The 27,031-nt window shown below is 36.8% G+C and overlaps 1 protein-coding gene across 5 annotated transcripts in view; it reads left to right on the top strand.

Moving 5' to 3' along the window:
- Vcan (versican) overlaps positions 1 to 27,031 on the top strand; it is a 98,184-nt gene that overhangs the window by 26,952 nt on the left and 44,201 nt on the right. For 3 of the 5 annotated variants that reach the window (XM_027401771.2, XM_027401773.2, XM_027401772.2), the window contains exons 6-7: positions 6,126 to 6,419; positions 12,475 to 15,405. In XM_027401771.2, the coding sequence (XP_027257572.1) occupies positions 6,126 to 6,419; positions 12,475 to 15,405 (3,225 nt within the window). The remainder of the gene's footprint in view (positions 1 to 6,125; positions 6,420 to 12,474; positions 15,406 to 27,031) is intronic. The other 2 variants (XM_035440486.1, XM_035440485.1) reach the window with 1 other exon arrangement.

Genomic DNA, 27,031 nt, shown 5'->3' with positions numbered 1-27,031 from the left:
ATGAGTTTTTAACCCTCTTGTAAACAAAATCAAGCAGCATATATTCATTTTTGGACTCTCAACTCTGTAGCATTGATCTACTTGTCCATCCTTATATCATTGGTATATTGTTTATTCTCTTACTTTCTGTTGTGATTTTTGAGGCAGAATCTCTAATAACTCTGACTGGCCACAGAATTCCTCTGTAGTCAAGGCTGGCCTTGAGCTCATCTTCATATTCTCTACCTACAAGCTGAGAGGGTTACATATGTATATCTTAATTTTTGGCTTACACTACAATGTTGCATTTATTGGTATAGTTTTGTAGTAAAGTTTGAAGCCGGAACATGTGAGACTTATTTTGTTCTTCTTTTCCAATGTAGCTGCTATTCTGAGTCTCTTGGGTTCTAAATTAGTTTTGGAATCATCTTGCCAGTTTCCAGAAGGAAGTCAGCTGAGATTCAGTAGAGACTGCATTGAGCTACAGAGAAAGTGGGAGTATTTTGCTATAACAATTGTGCCTTCTGGTCCATGAACATGGGACACACACATGCAAGAATGCTTATAATTTCCAGAGGATGAAATTTACATAATTTACATAATTTTGTATAACTTATTCTTAGTATTGTATTTTTGATGTGAGTGTAAATGGATTTTTCTTAATTCCTGTTTCTCATTATCTGCTTCAAGTGGGCAGGAGTCTATTGATTTTCATGTATTCCTCTGTCATTCAACATAACTGTACCTGTCTATTAGTGCTAATATACATTTTTTGCCTCAACCTCAGCCCAGAGCAAGTGAGACATTTGGAAAGCACATATGTACCTTTCTAGCGTCTTTACTCCCAAATGAGAAACACTGCAGCCTAATGTTGACCCTGGCCTCTGAGCTTGAGTGAAGTTATTCTGCCAGCCTAGAGTATCCTTGTCACTGTTTGCAGAAGACTGGCTTTTGTGAAGGTCATGAGACCCAGTCTTAGTGGAACTGACACAGGTTTGTAGTATATATAAGTAGTGTCTCTTTAAGGAGTCAGTTAACAGTGTTGATGAGATACTATCCCAAACAAAATTGTGACTCAGAGGATAATGAACATCCATTTATTCATTTTTAACTTAGCGTTGTTTATAGGAGTATACATGTATTTTAGTCAAAATATGACAGAGAAAGGGTGAAATCCTTTGAAAAAGTTGAAGTCAATACTTTGAAGAAATGATTATATTGAATTGCTGTTAATACCGTGTGTTCTGGCTTATTTGGCAAGTGGTTTTGACTCATGGGTACTTAGATGTTCATCTTTTCTGGTTACTTCCAATTGAACCATTTCAGCTAATGATAAGGTTCTCACATGTAAGTTTTACCCAAATAGCAATGATATATATCGTCCATGTACACACACACACACACACACACACACACACACACACACACACACACACACACACACACACACACGTTTCATGGTGAAACTAAAAATGGGAGCATGGATTTTGCCAGCATACTGAACTGATAGTCACAACACATAGTAGAACAGGACCAATGAACACATGTGAAAAAAAAAGAAACAGGATTTTTGATGCCACTCAGCAAATTCCCTGATTCAGAGGCCATGGTTAGGCCCTAGCTTTGAGCACTGAGAGAAGTCAACAGCTTTACTTAGTATCCTGGGATTGCTCTGGACTTTTAACAGTTCTGCTGTGTCTCCTGGGAAGAAGTGTTAATGTTTGAACACCAGGGATCATTTTTCATGCTTTAATTTGTTTCACCATTGCTTGCTCTTTCAGTATGTGTCACCTTTTAGTCTGCCAAGAAGTGTCTTTTCCATCCGGCACTCAGAAGTGTGGAAAAAGTACAGGCCTTCTCTGCTTTCTGGGAGTCTTGCCGTCACTACTGGTCAAACAAATAAGTTTCCTCAATATTCCTGATGATGTTAAGCCCCATGATTAAGAAAGTTCTAGTTTGTGTAATGTCAGCAGAATATTAAAATCTAAATAAAATGCCTTCTAGTTCTTTCTAGACCAGTGGTTCTCAAGTTTCCTAATGCTGTGACCTCTTAATACAGTTCTTTTTGTTGTGGTGACCACCAACCACAAAATTATTTCCATTGCTATTTGCTAACTGTAATTTTGCTGCTGCTATGAATAATAAAGTAAAAATCTGATATGCAGCATATCTGATATGAAACCCAAGTGAAAGGGACATTTGACCCCCAAGAGGTTGTGACCCACATATTGAGAACCACTGTTTTTGACCAGCCCTGAAGAGGCAATCAAAAGAAGAGTAGGATAAAATGTGAAGCAATTAGCTTGAAAATGTGTGACAATATGACATAGGATACTGTTTAGGTGTCTTCTATCTGAATACCCAAATTACCTTGTGTGTAAAATCCTCTATCCTTCATTATGTTTTATGAATGTGTATGTATAAACCTTTAAAAATTCACATAAGCTGTTTTGGTGAAGCCATCCCTAGAACTTTATAGTGGATTTTTGTCCAAATATAAAAAGTCATTCTCCTCCTAGGAGACAACTGTCTGCTAAATCTAAGGTTACACTGATTGCTCAGTTACATGTGTGTATGAGAAGTAATAGAGCTAGTAAAAATTCAATTTCCTCCCAGAAGGCTCTGGATCTGTCTCCTAAACTCCAAAGATGGTGCTGGGATACAAACATGAATGCATTTTCTTTATTTGCTGAAAGACATGCCCCTATTGTATTAAAGAGAAGACCTCCTTAGTTTGTTTTAAATTGCTGACTTAGACCCATGACCAAAGAACCCTATTCTGGTTTACCTTCTGCTTCATTTGCTATTTTGATACAACCATGGGTTACATGCTTGGATTTTTTTCTCTTCTACTTTTGTTCTGTCTGGTAACTTGATTCACTTGTTCAGTGAAATTGCAGCTTTACATGTGTAGGCAGTGTAGTTTGCTATGGATTGTGCATTAATTGCAATTGCAAAAAACTAAAGGACATTAATATAGTCATTTGATATAGCCTTTGTTTTATCATCAGGGCTTTGAGATGAGCAAAGATAATGTTTATGCTTAAGTCATTAATTTTGGAGCAAAGTTAAAGTTAATATATTTTCTTTCCTTTTTCTTATTATTCCAAAATAACTATTAAGCCACAGAGGATGAGTGACTACATTTTATCTTATCCTTGCCTTAAAATAATCTCAAAGAACCTTTTTAAATATTTAATTTTCATCTAAGTGTCAAGAAATGCATGATTTTTTTCAATGTATGTTTTTTAAAATATTGGGGCTGGAGAGATGGAATAGCACTTGCTCTTCTTACAGACAATCACATTTGGTTCCCAGAACTCACATTGCCTTGCTCAGAACAACTTTTACCTCCAGTATCAGGGACTCTGTCATCTTCTAGGGTCTGAGGGAACTGGCATGCACATGAACATACACACAGAGAGACACATATCCATACCTGTAAATAAAATCAAAATAAATACAAAATATAAAGTTAGTGAAATGAAACTTTTGTGAGGTTAGAAAACTTCTTACAGATAAATGGAGTAGAAATGAATCAGCCTTGGGATCACAGAAGTTCAGTTAGTTATAATCACTCTTCTGTGGATATTACAGATATGAAGGGAAGTTGTATCCTTCAAATTAGTTAAATCATTGATGTGAGGTTAGATTTGATAATTCTTACATGGAAAGTTTAGTAAGTAGCTTCTCACTGGTGAATAAAAATGTCATTTCCCTTTATAACCATTTTGGCAACAACTAAACCTTAATTCATTTTAATATTCGGTCATTTTTGCCCTTTGGGATCCAGCTATCCTGGGGGTCATTACTCCTTATTAGCTATTTCTCTGGTTTTGTCTCTAGAAGTGGAGTTTTCCTTAATGAGTAATATTCTTTGCCTCAAGCTGGCTGGCAGGTCACTTTTGGTAGTCTCAGGGAAGAGCAGTTTGGCTTCAGAGCAGAGTGTGTAACAATACAGGATGCTAAGATGTCCAGAGTGAGGTCAGCTGTGACAACAAACCCATGTGTTCTGCCTTTAATGGACAGATATGGACATGTTCCCTCCCTAAATGTGCATCCATCTGAGGCCTAAGCCAGGTGTGATGCTGAGCAAAGGGAAGCTGCTCAGGCTGATAACTTCCAAGTTGCTTTGTGCCAAGTTTATCGATGAAATTCAGTTCCAGGTAGCACCAGAGTTAAAAAAGAAAAAAAAAAAACATGATTTCTAACAAGAACTAGAAATGCCATTTATTGAACATATATTACTAAATACACACTGTGTAACTGGTAGAGTCGGGGGCAAGGCTGGATATTGCAGGAGTAGGGAGGGGGAAGGTGTGCTTCCTGTGCATTTTTGGCTTTGAGATTATTGTGTTGTTGCTGTTTGACAGTCTTGGTGATATAATACGTAAACCTATTCTTAACCCCATGACAAAAATAATTTTCTTTCTCTTTAGCTAACATCTCTTAGTGGGGATTTGGTTTATTTTCCCCAGTATGAATTTTACATTTAGTAAGAAAATCTGATATGTATATTTTGGCTATTTTTCCCCTATGACTAATTTTCTTTTTCTCATAAAACTATCACATACTTAGACTAATAGCACTATTCATTTTAAGCAGTTACTTATTCCATCTGGCTAGTGTCTATGGTAGATCATAGATTGACATCCTAAGAACTCGTTCTTACTGTCTCATATATCACAGAGTTAGAGATCACCTCTGAGTTATAGAAAGAGGACCTTGGATTCTGGAATACTGACCTATCAGAATTTTAGCATCCTCTCCATTTCATTTGTTCTCCTTCCTGTTCAAGTTATATTTATTTTGGTGTTCTTCAATGTTTCCTCTGACTTTCAGCCATTTGTCCTCATATCTTAAAAACATCAACCAACTGAGTTTTGTAATGATAACGGTTTCCACCAGCTGCCCAAGCCCTGCCAGCTTCCCAAACCCTGCCACCACGTTAGGACCCCCAAATAACACACAGAGTCTTATGTTAGTTATAATGCTGCTGGCCAATGACTAGGATTTCTCATTTGCTAGCTCTGTCCTAAGTATCAACCATAACCATTAATCTATATATTTTATAAAGACTTATCTTACTGAGGACGCCAGTGGCATTCATCCTCTCTTGCCGGGATCACATGGTGACTTTTTCCTTTACTACATTTCCCAGAATCCTCCTTGACTCCTAGCCCCATCTATCTTGCTTCTCTATTGGCCAACAGTGCTTTATGTATCAACCAATAGACAAACATATACACAGAAGGACTTCCCCCATCAGAGTTTTCCAGAATTTTATCATAATATGTTCACAAAAATGAGCACTCATCTCTGCTAATTGGATCTAGTGATAACCACAATAAGCGTTCAGGATTTGCTTGATAATTCGATCAGCAGGTATAATAGTCTCTTGATTTGCCTAGAACCCCTGCTGACGTTTCTGGTGATTTTGTGAAAATTAGAGCATGTGTAGTTTTCTCTGGGTAGAACAAGTAGGAAATAAATAAGGAGGGAGGTTTCCCCCATAGAAGCTAGGGTTCCTTATGCTGTCCAGTGGGAGTTGATGTCAGCCCTCAGACATTCTTAGCCTTCTGCTGCTATGTAACTGTGACCTACAGACCTGTCACAGCAACCCTGAGCCAGGGATTCAAGGTGGAATGAAGACTCCTTTAGTTTCTACTGTTTCTCTTCTTCTCCAAGTCAGATTCCTAAGGACTTTCTTAACTAGTAGTTTGATCAAGAAAATTAATCTGTTTGGGCAGTAGTAATATGAGGGAAGAGGATGTCAGAGAACTACTGTTTGATTTTAGCATTTCCTGGACAGGATGTCAAAGAATCACTTGCAAAGATTTATTTTTTAAAAGATGATTTATCAAATGTTATTAGCAAATGAATGCTCCACCAACTTTTTGGAAGGAAACACACACACACACACATTCACATACATACATACACAAACACATATATATTAAACTTGTGTGATGTATTCTTTTTATTATATAGTAATAATACTTTTATTGAAGTAATCATGTTGTTCTTTGCTTTATCACATGAGAAGCTGCCTCCTTACTGTATCACATATCCTCTCCACATTTATCAAAACAGGCAAAGAATGAATAGTAAACCTAACGCTCTTTTTCTTCCTCCTCTTATTCCAGGCGATGTGTTTCACATCACTGCCCCAAATAAGTTCACCTTTGAGGAGGCAGAAGAAGAGTGTGAAAACCAGGATGCCAGGCTGGCGACGGTTGGGGAACTTCATGCAGCTTGGAGGAATGGCTTTGACCAATGTGATTACGGGTGGCTGTCGGATGCCAGTGTGCGGCACCCTGTGACTGTGGCCAGGGCCCAGTGTGGAGGTGGTCTACTTGGGGTGAGAACCCTGTATCGTTTTGAGAACCAGACATGCTTCCCTACCCCTGATAGCAGATTTGATGCCTACTGCTTTAAACGTAAGTGTTTGATATCTTTCTAAAAATATAGGGATTTAAAAAGCTGCAGCAACGAGATTCACTGAGGGTCAAGTAGTTGTTGAGATGGACTCTGTATCCTGTGCAATGTGCATGGAACAGAAAGAATTCAGTGACTTAGGTGCAACAGGCTTAATACCAGCATAATGGTTAAAGCAAGGTAGGGAGTTTAGCGAGTAGGTTTTTGTTTGTTTGTGTTTTTGAGGAGATGGGAATGTCAGATTAGAGTCTTAGGTGCTCGCTATTATACCAAGAATCATAGACCAATTCCTGAATTGTCATTTCCTATTAATCGAGGCTTTAAATGCAGTTTCATTGTTGGTATGACAATGTTAAGCCAATAGCATTTGAGCAAAGCATTTGAATCCTGTTTAAGTTGTCTTCAAGCAGAAGTTTAAATTTAAATTTAAGTCACTGCAGGTGAGTATTGGTGCTGAAACTGATAATGATTATGTTCTTTTTCTACCTAAAAATGAACCATCAAATAATTAAAATAATTCACATATTTCATTTTGTTTCAAGTAATAGAATATGTGCCTTTTGGGTAATTTTTCTTTGATTTAATTAAAGTAGCCTCTTTGCAATATGTAGCATAATTTAGCTATATTCAGATAGGTTTACCTTATAATATTAATTTTAAATAGCACTTGTGCTATACATATTTTAAATTTTCAGACATACTTAAATTATTTTTAAACATCAATCACATTACATAGTATTATAATTATAGAGCACTTAGCTAAAGAATAACTAGTCAAAATTTTTATGGTAATATTTACTCTAGGGTCTGTATTATCTTAGCTAAATGACAACTACTTAGATATTTTAATGACCTTGTGTAAGTCTGACATTGACTAATATAATAATTAAATATCAATATACCACAGGAGAGTTGTGAACTAGCTTTCTAATTCTTTTTGTTAAACAATAGGTAACTAAAATAACTAGAAAATATACTGGCTTGTTATTAATTTGTTTTTAGAGTGAAATATATACAGGCATTTTTCAGTGAGAAAAAGACTGAGCTATGAACCTAAGCAGTGTATTGGAAAAGAGAGTGGATCTGTGAGCTGATAGAAGCACGAAGGGTTTCATTTCATAGACTTCTGTCTCCCTGCTAGGTTGCCTCTGCCTGTATCTCCGCTTTAGACATGCTTTTCTGGGTGTTATAGCGATATGCTGTGTGTTAGCTTAATTCAAGCTGTTGATCCTAAAAGGCCTAGCAAATGCTAGCTTTTCTTCTTGGGCCTTGAAACAACAAAGTGTTCCATAAACCTTTTCAGAAAAATAACAATAATAATGAAAAATCTAATCCTAAATAGAGTCATATATGTATACATATATGACATGCATATTTGTTTATGCCAAATTTTGTCCTTAATAAAGTTTATGTAAATCAGGTTATAAAATTACTTTTACATTAGGTTACCAACATGATGAAAGAACAGGCTTGGGTTAATGGTTAGAAGGGATGGACTGGAAAAGTTATAAGGGGTGAATCGAGTGACTGAGTATCTCCCTTAACTAATTTTTCCATCACTGTATAAAATTAACACCAGGAAAAAAATGTAACATATTTTCTCCTTGAGGGTAAAATGGAAACCCAAGCTTGCCTGTAGTCATAGAGAGAGTATTATTAAAGAATTATTCCTGGCAGATTTTACATGGTTTATCTAAATGAATTTACATGGGTGCGTAAAAAGCAAGTTCCTAGGATTTAAATAGATTGACCACATTAAATTTAATTTATATTACATACAAAAGTGGTTGATACTTATTATTTTCTGCTCATGCTAATGTATAGAATTTGGTATAAAATACATACATATTTCCCCTATGTAACCTGAAGTCTAGGTTCTTGTTTAATTCTTCTGTCCTTAAGACCATCATTCCTAGGTCATTCAGCACAGAAGAGGTTAGAATGTCACAGTGCCAACTACTTCTAGTATACTTGGCAATGCATCTTTTAGTATGTGTATACATAAAGATTTGAAATTATTTCCAGGTGATTTGACTGATGTTCCCTTTTCCCATGTAACCCAGTGGTAACTAAGAATGTCCTCAGCTGCAGTCCCTCAAGTGGTGTCTGTGGTGTTCAGTCATAAGTTGAACAAGAGATGCATGCATGTTGTAAATCATTTGGTTTTGTCAAACCTAGAAAGTGGGCTTTTAGGCCATGTAGTGAATAAACATTCTAAATCTTATTTTGTTCTAATGCCTTCTTCCTATAGAGCCAGTTAATAGTACACATACAATATCAGATAATGTGCACAGATAGGAATTATCTGGTCAAATAGATTTAAAAACAGGCAACTAAATGCCCTTTAAAAATAAGTTTCCTGACTATTTTCATGTGATGAAAACTGTCTACTTGTTAATTATTTTGGCTTCAGGACTGAAAATGTTCAGTGAAAGAATTCAGAAGCTCAGGGCTTTGAAAGTCCATGTGAAATACTTTCAAATTTAAATGAATCAAAGTCATTGAAGACTTTTGAAATTTTCGTAATACGTGTCACTAAGTATCTCCAGGAGAGGGGAAATGACATGTTTCCTAAAAAATTCATTCTAATATTCTTTAGCTCATTTTCTTAGATAGTTTGTTTTTAATCAAAGTTTGAATATCATAATTTGAACTATTCTTTTAAAAAGTTGTTGATCAAATTCAAATAGCATCATTTCTATTGACCATAGTTCCTTGGTTGTCTCTCTGTATCTCCTCCACTTGGAACAATTCCACTGATGATGGTTTTAATGTCTAAATTTCTAGTTACCATTTGATCTGGTTTTGAACCAACTTGTTTCTCCATTCTCCCTTCTCTCATTAATTTTGGAACTAGATTCTAGAGCAGGCTCAATTGCTTCCCAACACTTCATATACTATTGTATATATTGGTTCATATTTATAATTAGGCTATTCTTCTAATCTATGATCACTTCATTGACTTTTTTTGTGCCCTAAACAATTACATGCCATTAGGTCCCAAATGTGATAATAATTCCTTACTTTGTATTTCAAAATGTCTCCTGTCTATTGAAGGTGAATTGATTACCATCCAATCCCCTATAGAACTTTGAAATGACAGTTAAAATTCAAACCCTACTGAGTCAATGTGAGCACTTTCTGAGATGTGACCCTCAAGTCATACTGTGGAACACTCAGTACTTTCCTCATTTCTTCCCATTTACACTCACATATGTTTCACATATTAATAAAAGTTGATTCAAAGTCAGTTGTTTCTCCAAAATGTAGATAGTATAGGAGTTAAAGTGGCCATTATGCTGATGATACGAGTTTATACTTTCATTAGGAAAATCTGTCTTATGTCTCATGACAGAAGCACAGGAAAGATAGCCCATAGGATGTAAAACACCATAAGCATGTTGATGTAAAACATCTGTGTGGCAGACAGCTGCAAGGATTGGAAGGGAGTATTTGTGGGAAAAAAAGTATGCTGGCTTTTGTTGGCTTCCTCAATAATGGCATTGAAAAACAATAGTATTTTCCCGAAATGCAAGCGTCCAATTTGAATGAAACTACGGGAGGGGTCCTTTTACAATAATCTAGAGTTGTATTCTCCTCTTTATAATATTTGTCAGTAAAGTAATACAATGATTTTTATTCTGAGCATATTTCTTTGTAAATGGTGTTTTAAAAAGTTGTTTCCTTTTTTGGAATGGCTGAAGCAAATGGCACACATTATCAGATACACTGAGTTCTGATGGCAGTCAGCTGTTAGGTTGATGAGAAAAGCCACCCAACCCCAAAAGGAAGTCTGAGGTTTTCCATTCCAAGTCATAGAATTAATTAAGTTAATTGTAAGCAGACTTTCTTGAACAGGGCTCTAAAATTATTAAACCCCTCCTTTTCCCCTGAAAACAAAGTCACATAAACCCTGGCCTTGTAAGACGGGCACCCGAGACTCACTGCTATCACCTTACTGTGCACCAAGGCTAGAGGAGAGCAACAGAAAGCCAGTCATAATTGACAATGACATGTGCTTATTTCATGTTAAAAATCGGAGTCCATTTTTAAAACTCTATAAAAATATTTCCATAGGATAATGTAGAGAGTTGCTAGGTTGAATAGGAGGACCTGATCCTCAGGCTTTCGCTTGGCTCCAGAGTGATGTCACCTTCTTCTGAATTAATTTTATTGGCCATGAAAAATGCTCTGAGGGAAAAAGTAAAATTACCATTCTGCTGTTATTAACAATAATATGATTAAATTGTCTCTAATATGAAGGTGTCTGAGAGTTTGTATTATGTTTCCATGGGAACATTTTCCATACCTATTCTTTACTGTTTCCCTAAAGAATGCAGTTATAAGACAAACATGAAATCTGGCAGTTAAGTGAGGTAACGGTGATAGAATTTCAGGGGATAGAGAATTGAATTAAAAGAAAAGTAGTCAGACACATTTTAGGTCTTTAAGCTGTTCATGTCAATCAAAATTGACCAAAGTTTGTGCCAGGAAATAAATGCAGAAGCAGGTTGTTATTTTTTTTTTAAAACATGAGGAGAAAATGTTCATTTAACACACTTTTCAAGGTTCCACTATTCTTTTGGGTTAATTTCTTTTTAAATAATGTAGGATAGGCAGTGATAGATTTTTAAAGGACTTGTAGTGTAAGTGAACATCACATTTTCATTAGAACACTGATGTTTGGGGACTTTTTGAATGGTTTGGACAATATCAACAGCTAATAACAAATTCCAGCCCTCTCCCTCATTAGAACTTATTATCGCCCTGTTCCGATTTAGGACAAAATCATATCATCTTACCAGAAGTTCTGACAGAACAGATGAAGCCAAAGGCAGCCAATTTTGTTTTTCAGTGATTCTTTTTGGGGAAGATACCAAGTTTTTAGAGTCTACTGATGCAACAATTTCTAATAGAGAAGACCAGCATTGCTCATCCAGCTATTTTACATCATATGCAATGTAACAAGGTGGTGGATGTGGGTGTCTCACAACTGTTCCTTATGCATTCACTGGCAACTAATTTTTGATTTTAGACAGTACTGATTTTTTTAAATAGTCTTTGTATGCTAAACTATGTTGAGAATGACTTTTACTTATAACATTGTCACTTTTATATACAGCTTAAATTTTCCTAGGTAAACCATTCTCCATAAACTCTGAGTCATTATAACATAGCATTTTATAATGACAAGGCTACTTTATGTAGCCTTTGCTCACTCTGTGATAATCAAGGATGATGCAGGAATTTGTAGTAACAGGCTAAAAACTATCGCATAGCTACTTTATTTTCTATGCATTTATGTTTTATGTTAAAGTAAGACTGAAACCAAGACCTAGGATAAGTAGAAACACAGTATGTAGATCGTTCAGGAAATAGTAGGACTACAGCAAATGCCGACCAGCCTCTGCCAGACATGTTGTATGATCTGCTGGCAACACGCCTCCAGAGTTAAAAGGAAGATGAAGACAAATGTCCAACACCTGGGACCAAATGAAGAGCGGGTATTAAAAGTTTAATATCCTGTTTTTAGGAAAGTCTACATATTATGGACAATGTCATGGTTTATGTGTAACTTGGTTCCATTTGATGTGGCTTTTTGTTGTTTTGCAGTCTGAAACACTCCCTCTCCCTTGAGACACTTTGCATCTTGAAAAGAAGGCAATATTTGGAGGAAACTAGCAGCAGGGGACATCCGTCTCCAGATAACAAAGCCAAGTTCTCTTTCTTAGTTTCATATCACTACTGTAGTTCATTACAGATAAACATTTATGAAAATTCCGTTTTAGTAACTTTTTGGCATCTACTTATCTGAAAACACATAATGTCATTTTTGTGGAAGAACAAGTGTTTATACAGTCAAGTATAATAGCACAATACAAAACAACTGACTAGTTTGTGACTGGTGATCAATTACCTTCCTTTGTTTAGGATTTAGACTCCTTTGTATTTCAGATCACTTGGTCCACTTAAAAATACAGAGCAACACTTAAACACTGGTCATGCAACCCCTTATTAGTGACTTGTCTAATTAACTCTTTGAAATTATTTTTCTAGCTAAACAGAATATATCAGAGGCAACCACCATCGAAATGAATATCCTCGCAGAAACTGCATCACCCAGTTTATCCAAAGAACCATACATGGTACCTGACAGAGCTACACCAATCATTCCATTAGTCACCGAGTTACCTATCATTACCACACACTTCCCTCCTGCAGGAAATATAGTCAATTTTGAACAGAAATCTGTAGTCCAGTTTCAGGCTTTCACAGACAAATTAGACACTGAATCACCCACACCTGCTGGGAGTACTGAGAACCACTGGGATGTGGATGACTACCTACCTTCTGGGTCAGGACCACTTGGAAAGCCAGATATATCTGAAATTAAAGAGGAAGGACTCCAAAGCACAACTGTCATCTCCCAACATGCTACCGGCTCATGGGATGGAATCACAGAGGATATGCAGACACATGAATCTGTTACACAGATTGAAGAAATAGAAGTGGGCCCTTTAGTAACATCCACTGAAATCCCAAAGCACATTTCTTCCAAGGAATTTCAAGCAACTGAAACACCACTGGAACCCACAAAAGTGACCCTTGAACACAAACCTGAAAAGCCAACTGTAAGCACCAGTCCTGAATTGGCAACCACAAGTCACTATGGATTCACCTTGAGAAAAGAGAAGAGTGAAGACAGAACACTGACAGTTAGATCTGGTCAGAGCACCCAGGTCTTCAGCCAAATACCTGAAGTCATCACAGTATCAAAGACATCAGAAGACACTACCTTCTCCAAGCCAGGGGACTTAGAGTCCATTTCAACATCAACAATAGTTTTGCCTATAACTATGCTTGACATAGATGGATCACTCATAGATAAAGAGAAAGAACAAACAACTAATGGTAAAATGACTGAAGATCCTTTTGTTCAATCACAGCCTACAACTCCCTTTCCATTAGAGCATCTTACAGAAGTAGAATTGTCTCCCTATTCTGGTGACATTATATCAGTAGAGGGAATATCCACAGTTATTTATCCCTCATTACAAACAGAAGGAACACAAGAAAGAAAAAGAACAGAAACACCAAGACCAGAGTTGAAAAAAGATATTTACACAGTTGATGAGATACAAGAAAAGATCACCAAAGATCCATTTATAGGTATAACAGAGGAAGCCTTCTCTGGAATGAAGCTCTCTCCATCTTCCTCAGGACAAATTCATTTTACAGAGTCTGCAGTAGAAGACTCTGTTTCCCCCGCATTGACCACTGGGAAGTCAAATGTGAAGCCAACAGAAGCAAGGGATGTAGAAGAAATGGCAACACTGAGTAGATTAGAAACAGATGTTACAAAGTATTACAAAGATGTGACAAAAGCCCATTTGACAGGCAGTACTTTCAACATGGAAGTGGTCACAGTATCAAAATGGTCATTGGATGAAGATAATTCAACTTCAAAGCCCGTAGCCTCAACAGAATTTGTTGGCTCTACAAAATTGTCCCCTGTCTTACTTACCACTCTAGGAAAAAATGGAAAGGATAAAGAAACTCCAAGTTTCCCAGATGTAGGAGACCAATATACTTTTTCCCCAGATAGTACACAAAAACCATTAGAAAAGGTTTCTGAGGAAGATTTAACATCAGGAGAATTTACAGTTACATCTCAGTCAGCTACATCAGTTGGAATTTCAGAAAAGTCAACTTTGAGAGAGTCTACAACCGAAGATGGCATTTTGCCCACCACAGGCACAGAAGACCAAGACGCTAATGCAACTGTGGAAGGAAGTGCTTTGGGCGAAGATACAGATGCATCCAAACCACTATTTACTGTCCCCCCATTTGCACACACCTCTGATGTGGAAGGATTGGCATTTGTTAATTATAGTAGCACCCAGGAGTCCACTACGTATGTAGATATGCCCCACACTACTCCTCTTTCTGTAATCCCCAAGACAGAATGGAGTATGTTGGAATCTTCTGTTCCACTGGAATATGAGGTTCTAAGCAAATCTGATCAAGATCTCATTGAACAGACTCACCTAGCAGCAACCATGTCTCCTGAAGCTTTGACAACAGGAATCATACAGGGAGAAACCCAGGAAAAACCACAAACCACAGGGAGCTCATTTCCTGTTCTCAGTTCTACTGCACTAATGACCAATGAGACCACAGCATTTAAAGAAGAGGGGGAGGGATCAACATATACTATCTCTGAAGACAAATGGGTGACAGGTTTTGAGAAAGTTCCAGTTTTAGAAACAACTCCAATTGGAACAATTGCCCATGGTACATCTTATCCACCTGCTACAAAAACGCAGCACGAAGTGGAAATGGAGACAATGGTAACACTAACATCAACCATTAGGCCAAAAGCAGTTGTAAGTACGGAGGCAGAATTAACATATGAAGCAGAAGGTAGTAGTTTAACAGAATTTGCATCAACTTTGAGACCCTTCAGGACTCAAGTCACACAGCTTATGGAGGAAACTACAGAGGAACGAAAGAAGCCATTCCTAGACTACACAGATTTAGGCTCAGGATTATTTGAAAGACCCAGAGCCACGGAACTCCCAGAATTTCCAGTCGTTCCAAGTGACATCAGTGCCTTCACATCCGTAGACAGCCTTCACAGAACTCCACCATTCAGGCCCTCTTCACCCTTCACCAAAGAACCAGCTGTTGTTGAGGAGGAGCCCAGTGAGAATATGACCAGTGACATTATACTTCCTAGAGAGTCTATAACAGAGCAGCCTCCCCCAGCTCTCACTGATATCATAGCTAAGGAAACGGAAACTGATATTGATGAAGAGTATCACATGACCTCAAGGCCTCCTATAACACAGCGGACAAGACCATCCACTGTGGAAAGAAAAACGACCCCCAAACCTCAGGCATTGTCTACTTCGCCACCCCAAGCAGGGACAAAATCCCGCCCTGACATAAATGTTTATATTATTGAGGTCAGAGAAAACAAGACAGGTAAGTCTTTGCTCTCAAGGCAATCAGCATTTTATCTTGAAAGTTAAAATAACCATCATACCAAATGCTGCCATTAGATGATAACTGGAGTGTCAAAAATGTGTTAGCTTCATGCATCTGTACAAGAATTGGAAGGATCTGTTAAACCGTTTGCAAGAATGTTAGGTACAGTTTTGTTTTAAAAGTCATGAGAAGCCCTGCTTTGTCATCTAATACAACCACTTCATCAATGTTACATCACTTCAGAACACCAGAACAAAGTGTTTTAATTTCAATGTCTTTCCATACATTACTACTCAAGTGTAGCACTAGACTGTGTTAACATTCCATTGGTCTGCAACCATTAACCTCTAGCACTCACAATGTAGACAGCTAAACGATTTTGCATATCCCTAGGGTTGACCAAAAGATCTCTAAAGGTTTTTTTCTGTTCTCTTCCAGGATTTTGCAGGTTTATCACATAAGTTGTGGAATGGGTAATAGGTCTATTTTAATTCAAATTTAACATTTTTAAGATGTTGACTGTTCTTATTATATATTTTTTTAAATGCAGCTTAAACTGTTTGGAACCAACATAATCTAGCTAAGTTCCAAGAACTGCTTGGAATCATTAACAAGCCTAATTTTAGGAGGTAGATTTGTAAACATTACTTTTACTTCCTAAAACACAGGCCATCGTGTTTGTATTGTAATTTCATTGTCTCCTCTAAAAGATGTGTGTTTGCATTGGCTGATACTTGCAGTTGTCATGATCAAACATGTCTTGTTCTCACCTACAAGTGTGGGTATATCATCAAGTTAAATTTGAAAAGTTGAGTTGAGACTACATAGCACATACTGACTAATGGAGTATTTCATGTTTGCTGGTGTTATTTGAATTTAGAGCTTAAGTCTACTGGTTTCTCAATTATCTGGTTTAAATTTAAATATGAGAGTTAGATGAGTAAATGTTCACTTTTCTGTAGCCTGGCTCAGAGAAGCCATATGGGAAGGGTGCCTGTTTATTAGTTCCTTTCTTGATATGGGGATAACGCCCTGCTGGGTGTCACTCAGAAGAAAGATGGCATTTTCATTAGGGTGATCAGGAATACACCTGGTGAGAATGAACAGGTATCTGAACCATCGAATTAGTTGGTATCCAGTGCTGTAGATAGAAATGTCATGGCTTCCATTGTTTCTTCTTCAGGATTTTCTTGGTGTGAAAACATTTGCATGGCATAAATAATAGGTTACACAGCCCTACATTACTGAATTCCTCTCTTCCCAGCATAGCTTGTTAGAGGCCAGGAATGAAACATGCTTTTTTTTTCTTTTGTTACTGGTACAGTATTTTGCAAACCATGAATGATTTCCTGTGTTCTACATTACTTCTACATGTCTCAAAACTGGAGTTGAAAACAGAAATGCTACCAAGAAGTAGGAGTTAGGATTGCTGTTAGTAGGATTAAAAGGAACAAAAAACTGTAGTCATGGGATCTGGGGAAAATAGAGGTGGGAGAAAGTTGGTGTCAACCTTTGATTTCAGGAAGTCAAAAGTCCATACCGATTAAGTGCCTATCTTCTCAGTTTATCTTGCTCTGTTGGTCATGACATGCAAAGTTGTATCAAATAGTATGACAGTATGAAATTGTATTAAACAATACAAAACCAGAACTATACAGTGGCTCCCAACTCTTCTCACTGGGAAATTGTACCTACAGGTTAGCACATTCAAAATACAAAATGGAAAAAGGGCTGAAACTCAACTCAAGCCCCACCCCACCTCCAAAAGATGGCAGTCCTTAGGGGAAAAACAAAAACACTAACTTTATAAATGGCAGTTCAAGTGGAGGGGCTTCTTAGTCTAACAATGTGACAGTTTATGAAGAGGTAGGCCTTTATATGGACCTGGTAGTCTCCATTCCAGCTGGACATGCATAGATGTTTTCTTTCTTCCACTTCTAAAATCTAGGGCTGTGCTGACAGCATATTTTGAGTAAATTGTGAACTATTTGGCCATTTCCATCAGGCAGGAGAGTTACAGTATGCACATGTTGGGATGGGGCATGGAACATTGGGGCAGGCTATCTACCATCTCTTTTGATGTGTTCTAGGCTTTCTTTCCTAAGATAAAACAGCATGGTTTTTATTTTCAGAAGGCAGTGAGATTGACTTAGACCCAACTACTCAGTTCACAAACTTTGCTAGTTTTCTAACAATAATTTAATTTTCCCAATATTGAACTCTGCTCTTGAAAACCCTCACCCAGGTGTTCAGTTAAATTCTAAGGTAGGTGTGTTAATGAGGGAAGCCTGGAAAGCCAACATTTTTATATTTCCAGAGTGGAAAACCCTCAGAACATATGTGCCATTGTATAAACCTATTCACCTGAGTGAAATTGACCTTCACATATACTGTGTATCCAAGTAAATAAAAAATGCCACCCAAGCTACACCAAACCAAGGCATTTATATTTTTTTCTGCACTCGGAGAGTGATATAAAGCTTGACTTTTATGAAATACCGTGAAACAAAACATGCTACTCAGTGCATGCTTACATCATACCCTCAGATGGATGTTAATGGCAATGTAGGTTCTGCTGCTGGAGGGCAACTGTGGTTAACAGTTGAAAAATCTGAAGGAACTTCGCAGGCTATAAAGGGTTTATGAGCTGAAAAATGCTGTGGGGTGTGGTTAACACTGGTTCAGGGGTGCTGAAAACTAGATTCGTCTATTTCAGGAGTAATTTGCACACCTGCACTCGGGAAAATTATTAAAAGGCTTTCTTTGTGAACGAGTATGAAGGCTACAGGATTTGACAGTATGGGAAGAATTTCTTCAATTATGTCTGGGTTTTTGTTCTGTTTTGTAGTTTGTAAAGAGTATTCAGGCAAATTATCTGAAATGTTACAAGTTAGTGTAACAAAACTGCTAATGTTAAACAAGCAAAAGAAACAAAAACAAAATGTATCAATATCTTTAAGTCAAAATATAATTTAGAAATGTGCAGATTTTAAGTGCCAACATCATGTCAGTTCTCATAGCCAAAATCTCCAGATATAAGTCTATATATATGCTGTGAGTGTTGAAGTCATTCTTCTTAATTATTTTTATTGACTTTCTGTCATCCTAAGTATAAAAGCATAATATAGTTGTAAAACTAAATATTAGAAATTATATTAGTATAAGATACTGATAAAATTGTTAATGTTAATATTTGTATCAATTAGATTTTGACCAGGATGGTATTTTGATCTGTACATTTGAATTCATTTGCTTGGCTTCCTTGTGCAAAATTATTGTCCCTTTTTGGTACTATCAATTAGAAATTACTCCCAATGGCTCTATTTATTCTACCATTTTTAAATATGAAAAATATACATAAAGCCATAGGTTTATTTTTGAGAACTTTGGTCTTGTGGGGACGATGAACAATAAGAGGCAGTTTGGACCAACACTGACAATCTCTGGCTGAACACTTAGCTCTTTTGTAAGTTGCTTTCATTCTGGGTAAAAGTCTAATTATTCTTCTGTTCAAATTGTATTTACTTTTAATTGAGAATTTTTCATATAATATACTTTTATATGATTGCTTATGTTTACAGAATTTTATAACCATATATAAAGTACTTTATCTTTTTTTTAATTAGAGGATCAGATTCCATTCTTCAAACAGTACCTTAAGGGGCCTCCATGTATTATAACACAGTGGTTATGTTGGTTAATGTTTGGGTGGATGAGCCACCCCCTCTGGGATGCCATGTGCCTCAGATCCAGAAGAAAATGGAATTGCAGATATAACTAAAAACAAAGGAGAAGCACTCATTCCTGAATGAACTGAATATTTTCTTTTCTAAAAATTCGTTATATCTTCTTATTTTACATATATGGTTGTTTTGCCTACTCCTGTGTGTGTGCACCACTTGCACACCTGGGGTTGCCAGTAGGGGTCAGCAGTGGGTATCAGATGCCCTGGAACTAGAGTTAGAGATGTGTGTGAGCTGCCATGTGGATGCTAGGACTAGAACCTAGGTCATCTAGAAGAGCATTCCATACCCTTAACTACTTGATCAATGTCGCAGCCCTCCAATTTTATTTGCAGTAAGAATGATTGTGACTACCTCACATAAAGGTATATATATTTATTAATAGATACCTTTGTTGTCTCTAGTTATTATGCTAAATGAAGCCAGTTCAATCTTGTTGACATCTCTGTGTCATTAGATACCATGTTATTTATCCTGCAAGGAACCAAATGGAACTTTAATTTGGTATTTTGGGGACTGAAAGAGCATATTAACATTTTAGTCTCCCATGGTATGTGTTGGTTTACACCCATGCCACTTTGAGCTAAGCGTAACTTGGCAGCAGCTACCTACAGTTCCTTTGTAACTTAACTATAGTGTTGATTCTGTATGGCCTATGAGCAGAACCCATCTGCTTTAAGCTCTTCTATGTGCCCGATAATTGAGCTGATGATAAAAATAGAAATTTTAATTCTATTTTCAAGAATAGCTCTTTGACAAACTCTTTTAAATGTTCCCATGCATTGCCCTAACCTTTCCTTATGTTTTCATAAAAATATAGAGGTACTACCTGATATTATTTGGTTGCTGTGAAGGAAAGCCCCTGCTCTGTACACAGAAGTTGCTTCCTTCTTCCATAGCAGCATTACTGTCATTCAGTTTTGCAATGATTACAAGAAACATATGGAGGAGTCCAGATAGTGTTCAGAACATTTGCAGCAAGGGGCTGGCTGAGGGAAGAGATGTGAATGGAAAAATCCAAAAGGAAAAGAAAAACACAATTCTCTGGAGTGTCATTTTAAAGAGGTAAAGCTGATTTTTTAGGAGATGTGCTAATTTTGGTCAGTTTAGAAAATTCATAGAATTACTTCTCAGGGAAGTTTTCCATATACAAATATAGCTGTTTAATGGAGTGACTTCATTTACAGATCAATTCCAAGAATAATGATGGTGATTACCTGGGTGTGGGGCTGGTCGTAGTACCGACGTGTTTCAGTAAAAGTTGAGATATACATGTTTTCAGGTGTGTTGAGGTATTATGATTTTTCCCAAAACAATTGACATGAGGAGAAATAAATCCTTTTGTATGAGACCATCCCATGTAGGACTGAGAATTCTTTAGTCTTATTTACAAGGGTATCCCTTAGAGAGATGGCGCAATAATCTTTATTATGAATCAGGAGGGAAACACACCTAGTGCAAGAAGAGAATTTAAACAATTGAAAAGATAGATTTGATCTATTGGAGGGGAAAAATAAATCAATACAAACTATATTACCTCTGAATGATCAGGGCCATGTCTAGTATTTCTCCATAAATGATATAAAGCTTAAATAGAAGACTTATATTAAAATATAAAGGATTCCTGCAGTAAGAGAGAAAGTTCTATCTGTGAAAATGTAAATTCCACGTCAGTTAGTTAGACACCCTGAATTTTTCTGATCCTGGCATATAGTTAGTACATGGCAAGTGTGTGGGCAGGCTTTTGCAGAGTCACTGTTTTCACGAAGCAGGAAAGTATTACCAGTGTCTCACAGAAAATGGAATTTAGTTTCTATAGCCACATATTGTGAAGGTCTTTGTATTGCTAAAGTGAGAAAGGGAGAAGTAAAATATATTAGTCTATGTCTCTAATAACATACAGGAACACAACACAATTCTCATGTTCACATTTCTTGTCTTTCTAGAGAGCCTATGCTACTATGTACAGATAAAAATCCTCTGTTCATCTTTTCATACTATGTTGAGTAAACATTCATTCTATCCAGTCACGGTGTAGCTAGGGAATTAAACCAATATGATTTATAGTTTAGTTAGACAACTTGAACACTCAGCAAATGAGTACATAAGAAAGACAATTCCATGCTATAATAAACACATAAGGAGCAGTTGGAAGTAGATCATAAGTGTCTTAGCAGGCAATCCTCAGAGTTCTTTCTCAGAGCAAACTGTGATGTGCCCCCTATCCTTGAGCACTGCTCAGGTTCCCTGGGGGCACACAACCAAACCAACCTGAGTTACCACAGGTGATCACCCATCACTGTACCACCTGGCACAGTTTGATGGACACAGGAAAATTTCCCAGTGCGGTTCTCCCACACTGCTTCTGCATTTGGCTGTAGATAGGAAACTTCCAAATAAAGTTGTCACAGCTCCAACCACTCAGACAACTGATCTGAATTACAAATGGGAGGTGTAAGCATTATTATTTATTTCCTTTCTTAAGACTGCTTGAGACATTGTTCAAATTTGGCATCTGTAGTCTTAAATGTTTCCCAAATACTTTTGCTGAACAGAGCATTGAATATCGAATAGCAGGAAGAGTCCCCAACTCTTCAGTCCACCCCCTGCCCCCCAAGACACAGCAGCTGCCTTCAGCCTTTGTTGGATTAAGCAGGATTTGACAATTCTGAGGAGAAGGAGTTTGTCTGAGTAAGCTTTCTTCACTGAGACTGTAGTCACTGGTCAGATTTTAGCAAGTGTCCTGTTTGTCACACGTCTAACTATATCTTGATATCTGTAAGTGAGGGAGGAAATGGAATGAACTATCTATGACTTACATGTACTTAAAACATTCTAGGGATAATTATCACTGAATCCAAAACAGTAGTGATGAGTGGGCAACACATTTTTAATCTCTTAGAACTGCATATCTCATTTTACTATATCCTTAAGTTTTATCTGCAAACACAGGAGTTAGCATTGATGCTTTAATGACTTAATAATTCTTTTTCTTTGTACTAACCAAGTAAACTTGTTCAATTCATTTATATTTGAAGAAAAAAAAAAGAACTAGTATTCACTGCCTTCATAGAAGCTTACATAGATTTGTAAAGACAATGAATGATTAAAAACATTGAGAATAGCTGGACACTGGTGGGACACACCTTTAATCCCAGAACTCAGGAGGCCAAGGCAGGTGGGTCTATATGAGTTCAAGTCCAGCCTGGTCTACAAAGTGAGTGCCATGATAAGCTCCAAAACTACACAGAGAAACCCTGTCTTGAAAAACCAAAAAAAAAAAATAAGACTATGGCTGTGTATTCAGACTATCTAGATTTTCATAACTTCCAAATTCTATGCTATCTGAGGTTTTTTTTTTGTATAATTCATTAGTTGTATTTCAGTCCTTGAGCTGTAGTTGTCATCAAAGCCTATTTCTTTAGTTGGATATATAAATCATCAAAGGAACTTCAGTACAATGACAATCTTTTGATTTTTGATGATAAATCACTACAAAGATGTTCTTCCAACTGAACTCTCAAAAACAGGACTAAATGGATAGACTATTGTATGTTTGCAGGAGATCATCATATTCTTATAGGATCACTTTATGCTAGAATATAGAACCCTGAAAAGGGAGGTTAATAAACAAGGTCCATGTGATGGCACAAACCTATAATGCCAGCACTTGGGAGGCCAAAGCAGGATGATGACAAAAACAAGTAAGTTTATACTAACATATAGTAAGTCCTGTGCTTCACCATAAAAATACAGCTATTTTCTGCGTGAAGGTACCATCTGTCTATCTAGCATCTGTCTATCTGAACTGAGACTTCATAAATTGAAGGGCAATGTTATATGAAGAAAATAAAGATGCTGCCTTTTTTAGAAACGAATCTGAAGCAGGAATGAAGGAGGGATTGACTTGCTGGTTGTTAATGTGCAGGTACAGAGAAGGCCAATGGAGAATGGGAGGAGTGGAAAGATTGCCTGCCAGTTGCTGGGGCTGTTTGACCATCAGTTTGAGGCGATGACTAGAAGCAAGGGTAGCTATTGATAGAGGAATAGCAAAATAGAGCTGTGTTTGTTCACTGTAGTTTAGTGGATATAATTTCAGGATCTGATGAGAAACTATATGTACCTACTTGTCAGAGTCCTTTGCTTTATAGTAGCCAAATATTTACTTACTTTTAAGTTTCCTATACTGACTCTGGTATTAAAGTATCTGGTAATCTATGTATCTAGATCTATACCTATATGTATATTTGTCAGAGGACTTGAATACTAGAAAACTAAAGCAAAAAGATAATAATGCTCTTTTTATGGTTAGTCTTTATTTGCTCTATTAAAAAATTATGAGTATTTTGTGTGAATGTATGTCTGTATACCTAGTGCATGCCTTGTACTCATAGAGGCCAGAGAGGGTGTTGGATCCCTTGGGACTAAAGTTATAGTCAGCTTTTGAGCTGCTGTGTAGGTGTTAGGAATCTAACCCAGATCCTGTGGAAGAGCATCCAGTGTTCTAAACTGTTGTGATCTCTCCAACCCTTATTTGTTATATTTAAAAAAATATTTTTAAGTTTTTGAAAACTTCACAGAATGTATTTGGTTATACTCACCCAAACTCTGCCCGGATTCACTTCCACCAACCAATTTACCCAAATTCATACCACCTTTTTATTTTTTAACCTATCTAGTTGAGTTGGTACTGCTCAAATACTCTTTGAGTGTGGGGATATCTCCTAGACCATGGTCAGCCTGCCAGGGGGAAGCATTTTGAAGCCTAAATTACTTCTTTTTCATGTAGCTCTTTCTTATTATTTAGAAATTCGTCAAATACTCTGATTGCTTGAATATGCTGTCTAAGAAACCTCTTGCTTTTTTGAAATGGGACTGGAATTCGCTGGCCCTTTCTAAGGAAGTAGAGCTTAGACTTGTTGATGTGTCGTTAAGTGTACTCAGGCCATATGACTGTATCTAATTCGGCCATTGCACTTGAAGAACCTGTATTATTTGAGGGTTTTTGCAAGCTGAAGAAAGATCTGATGCCTATTTAGCACTCCTGTAACATGCCTGCTTCTTCAATGTGAGATCATCAGAGGCAGCCTTATTGTTTGCATATGTGTACGACACTTTCTGGGTGTGAAATTTGTGAACAGAGAAATAGGTGCACTGTGCTCAGTAGACCACGGCTGTCAGTGTGAGAACATGCTTGAGTGGTGCTCCAAGTCGACTGCAGCTAGCTAAGCCGTAAGGAGATAAGGGTCACAGAACACAGTGATCTCCTGTCTTTGATGCTGTTGACCTCCCCAGTGTTTGGGAGGACGGTAATGGTAGCAGCATTACGTGCTACCCAGCACTGAGGGAATGAAGGAGCAAAAGCCTCTAATAACATTTGGGAAGGTATTTGTATTTTTATTTCTATAATTTTTGTTCAGAATATCAAGCTGGGACAATCTATAATGTTCCAAATTTTAAAAAATGGAGATTTTGGGTATCTTAAGCAATTTGATTGAAAACAATTACATTTTTCCCCTTAAAGTTCTACTTCATATTTAATTTCTATTAGTAGCTGGGGGAAGTTGAGTGAAATAAAACATTTATTTCTTTCTGGTATTTGAATCTACAGATTTATGATTGAAAATTCTACATTGTGAGGAATGTCAAGATTCTTCACTTTAAGATCTGCAAGCCCCTTTCAAGTGCCTTTAGTCTGGTTATTTTATTTTTGAATAAGGAAATCTGATATTTTTTGTTATATATTGGAACAAATTCCATTTTAAAGGAAATACAGTCTTAAGTATTTCTGCTGAGTAGATTGCAATAGCTTACATTTAATTAAAAACTCTTAAACTTAAATTATAAAACTCCCTGAAGAGAATCTGATCCTTGATCAGTTACCTATGCATCATAGCAACTATGTTTTGTGTCTGGTTACAGAATGACTGCAAGACTTGTGCTATGTCTGCAAAATTCTGCTGTGAAGTACTTAAAAATACTTGGTGAATAGTTTAAGGCCAGTTAGCCATAAAGCCTTGTGTGAAATGTCATTAAAAAACCCATTAACCACGGTACTAGTATATTCAATCAAGCTGTTAAAATACACTCACATAAACATAGAAAAGATTATACATGCAGCCTACAGAGTTCTGTGGTTTGACCCTTGAAATCTAAATAAAGGTTATATTATCCTTAGAGTAAAATTCTGAAACAAAGCAGTCTTCTATGAGGGCTCACTCTTCTAAGGACCTGGGTGTCAGTCACTCTGTTAAGTCATTTCTTTTAGTGTGAAATTGAGCAGATCACTATTGTGCAATGAGACGGGACTTTGACAGTAACTCAGGTGTCCCCTCCCCCACCATATGCCACAAAGAAACTTTACTGGTTTGCCATAATTATAGCTGTTACAATTCTCTAATAATATGTGTGGTGAGTGGGGGTGGTGACAGCAAAGAAGGGTGGAGGGGTAATTTTAGAGAATGAATAAACAAAGAAGACCAAGTAGGATTTGATGAGTTGTGAGAAATTATTGATGGCAATTCAGGTCATGTGGAAGCAAAGAAGTCACCCACGCATGCATACTGTAGATAGGTTTTACATAAATCCTGCCCCTGTTCATGAAATGTTGAAAGTATGGGACAAACCAGATATATACTGATAGAGTAAAGTGAAAAAAAATGAAAATTCAAAACCCTAAGTAGTTACCATTTTCCCATCCTCAAACCAATGTTAAGACATCCAAGAAAACTCTTTGTAAGTTGACATAGCCTCAACAACCACCACTGGTCAACTTGTGAGGGCATTCTTTTCAAAAGAAGGAAATAGCAACTTTTACTACAATACTGCACCTTTGTTTTAGGGGAGTTTTACTTAATAGAGAAATGTCTAGGAATCCATATAACATGAAGACTGTGGTTTGCGTACTACATTAGGGATTTCAGGTGCTTTTGTCACACAGAAAAGCACATGACATGATATATGTAGTTTGTTTTCCTATGTTAATCACTACTATCCATAGATATATAGTAAACCTAAAATGCATCCCGTGACTTCAGCTGCCAAGAAAAAAAATTACAGAATGAGCATATTATATACTAGTGAAGGAGCACGTGAGAAACTCCTGAGAGTGGGAGCCATTTAAGACAGGTACTTTTTGAAACTCTACTTCAATTTTCATGAATGTATGCTGAAGTTATAGCTTAATCTGTTTCTTATTTAGCTATATTCAAATAGTAGTGATGAGAAGAAACTATTTGACATTGTATTTAAAGAGACTCATGTGCAAAGGCATTTAAAATGTGTCTTTCACATGCTTTGAACATTGTGTTTATATTTGCCTTCTCACAGGACAAAGTGTATCTTTATTCATACTATAGGAAGTCTTTACTGTATCTTCTTTTAAAGCTTACAATGGTCACTATAAGATCAGAGTAACAACTAGTATTGGGCAGACATCATTTTAACATTGCTTTGGTAAAAGCCTAGGCATTTAATCATTTTCTTCAACTTGGGGTTAAAGATTAGTTGCAATGTATGTGTCGGAGAAGCTTGTAATTGTTATGACTTTTATATTCACTAGAATCAGGCATTGATCTAATAATAATTATTAATAATTTTTAATCATTTGACTACCCATATGCCTTAGTTTCTATAAATGCAACCTGAGTGTATAAGTTAGAATGAATGGAGATATAAGAAAAATGTTGACACACATATGCAGAGTTTGCCTTACTAGTTCAGTCAGTGTTGTGCTGATGCACACTGGGGACTGGGGGAAAAAGTTCATTTTGATTGTTCTCAACGAGATTTTTCTCTTTTCTTATTGGATGTTGAATAGCGATGCCTCCCAATGTGGAAGAAAGCAGCTTATAAGAGTTGCAGTCTCACAGAAAAGAATG

This window comes from Cricetulus griseus, chromosome 2, assembly GCF_003668045.3.
Source record: "Cricetulus griseus strain 17A/GY chromosome 2, alternate assembly CriGri-PICRH-1.0, whole genome shotgun sequence".
Taxonomy (NCBI): Eukaryota; Metazoa; Chordata; class Mammalia; order Rodentia; family Cricetidae; genus Cricetulus; species Cricetulus griseus.
Note: the sequence above shows the minus strand (reverse complement) of the source record. Positions and strands in the feature narration are given on the sequence as shown.